The sequence below is a fragment of the Sphaeroforma arctica genome (assembly GCF_001186125.1).
Source record: "Sphaeroforma arctica JP610 unplaced genomic scaffold supercont1.723, whole genome shotgun sequence".
Classification (NCBI taxonomy): Eukaryota; class Ichthyosporea; order Ichthyophonida; genus Sphaeroforma; species Sphaeroforma arctica.
The window spans coordinates 7,903-10,287 of record NW_014039835.1 but is presented as its reverse complement, the minus strand read 5'-3'; the positions used below and the strand labels follow the sequence as shown (position 1 = coordinate 10,287).

At 40.3% G+C, this 2,385-nt stretch overlaps 1 protein-coding gene across 1 annotated transcript in view; it reads left to right on the top strand.

The window, feature by feature from the left end:
• The window catches only part of SARC_08243 (hypothetical protein), a gene marked incomplete at its 5' end in the record, with an annotated part of 5,919 nt that overhangs the window by 1,913 nt on the left and 1,621 nt on the right, over positions 1–2,385 (top strand). The window contains 2 exons of the mRNA XM_014297790.1: positions 1,014–1,073; positions 2,227–2,256. Coding sequence (XP_014153265.1) covers positions 1,014–1,073; positions 2,227–2,256 — 90 coding nt within the window. The remainder of the gene's footprint in view (positions 1–1,013; positions 1,074–2,226; positions 2,257–2,385) is intronic.

Genomic DNA, 2,385 nt, shown 5'->3' with positions numbered 1-2,385 from the left:
CGTCGAGTGGTGTGTGTGTATATATATATATATATATATATATATATATATGCAAATATTCATATACATGCTACCTAAACTGAGAAGGTGCATGCCAGCTGGAGTGTGGGCGGATACCACCGTTCGCGATACATTATATCCCAGCCAGTACCCCAGATGTGGCAAATGCTAATAATGCATAGGTGCTTGAGAGTTGTGGTTTGTACTGCATTAGTAGTACAACATATGAACATACTACTCAGGTAGACTATATTGAATACTCCCTACAGCGTATCGTGGGAGTGTTCACACGCGTATGCGTTCATCTACCCATACTCGCTTCGCTTGGCCGGGACACCACACCACCAACCAACAATGAGCCATAGCTGAGAACTGCTCTCTCTATATATATACACTAACATTCATTACATAGCTATTTGCACCGTGGAGTGTTCGTCCAGACACAGAGGAAGCATCTAAGCACCTATACAGTGTTACACTACGCTACACTGTAAGAGTGCGTACTGATGGTTAATCGAGTGTTACACTACGCTACACCGTAAGAGTACGTACTGATGGTTAATCGAGTGTTACACTACGCTACACTGTAAGAGTGCGTACTGATGGATAATCGAGTGTTACACTACGCTACACTGTAAGAGTGCGTACTGATGGTTAATCGAGTGTTACCCCTACGCTACACTGTAAGAATGCGTACTGATGGTTAATCGAGTGTTACACTACGCTACACTTTAAGAGTGTGTACTGATGGTTATGAGTGTTACACTACGCTACACTGTAAGAATGCGTACTGATGGTTAATCGAGTGTTACACTACACTACACTGTAAGAGTGTGTACTGATGGTTATGAGTGTTACACTACGCTACACTGTAAGAATGCGTACTGATGGTTAATCAAGTGTTACACTACACTACACTGTAAGAGTGTGTACTGAGGGTTATGAGTGTTACACTACGCTACACTGTAAGAATGCGTACTGATGGTTAATCGTTTGACATGTTGTTTCCGCAGGAAATCGATGGCTTAACACCGTCGCAGCGCTTCTTCATTGCGTGGGGACAGTTCTGGCGAGTATGTGAGACATGGAATATTTGTAAAGGGCTTGTACTGAGATATATATGTCTGTGTCTGTGTCTGTCTGTGTATGTGTGCGTGTCTGTGTATGTGTGCGTGTCTGTGTTTGCACTGGCGTATATGTATTTATATGTAGGTGCTTTGTTGTGCATGATGTATATACACGTATGTGTGAGTGTATTGTTGTACATGATGTATATAAATGTATGTGTGGGTGTATTGTTGTGCGTAGTTTATACTGACGTGTGTGTATTTGTATGCATAGTTTGTACTAATGTATATATATGTATATATGAGTGCATTGCTATATATGATTCATACTGATGTATGTATATATATATATATATATATGCATATGTATATGTGGGTGTATTGCTATATATGACTTGTACTGACATATATATATGTGTGTGTGTGTGTGTGTGTGTGCATTGATGCATATTTTCTTATGTGTAGCTTGTAACATGTGATGCATATTATGTGTCTGATTTTAAATGAACATGTGGTTGCCTAGTTACCCTTGTACAGCTTGCCAGGTCACCTTCTAATGCCCATGTGAGGTGTATAGTTCATGATTTATGTACTAAAAGTTTAAAGTTCTATTTTTAAATTGTACAAAGCGTTTCTCATTCGTGCCTAAAATATTCGGCCTGGTGCGCAGAGCGAGACCATCCCCTGAGACCCAAAATTATAAGCATTGGCGTGGGTCTAAGGAACAAAGGGCATAATAACAGCTGGCTGTAGAGCATTCATTCGCATACCGAAGCAACATCTACTAGACCACTCTCGAGATTCCGGCCCGCACATACGTTTCATCAGAGCAAGCACACATACACCTTCGTAGCAGCCGAGAATTCGCTTAGATTATTACGGGAAGTGCCACTCACCATATAATATGCGAAGCTCTATCACTCGGCATAACAACACGTGCACGTCGCTTTAAGCCTATTGGGGTGACTACTACTATTGCAGAGGTGGCTTTGTTGTACGCATGTATCCGTTCTTACTTTGTGAATGACTGAACCCCCATGCTTCCCGCCTCCTTGAGTTTAGTTGATGTTAGTGTCATGAGCCATCCAAGGAACACGCTCTAAGCTAATCATTTGTTACTACTCATCCCCGCTCCGTGGTATTTTGAAACCAATTGCAGACGAAGTCCAGGCCTGACCGGATAACGCAGGTATATATATATGTGTAATAAATTTATATATATATTTATATATTTATATATATATATATATATTATGTTTATATATATATATGTATGTATGTGTGTGTGTGTATGTGTGTGTATGTATGTATGTATGTA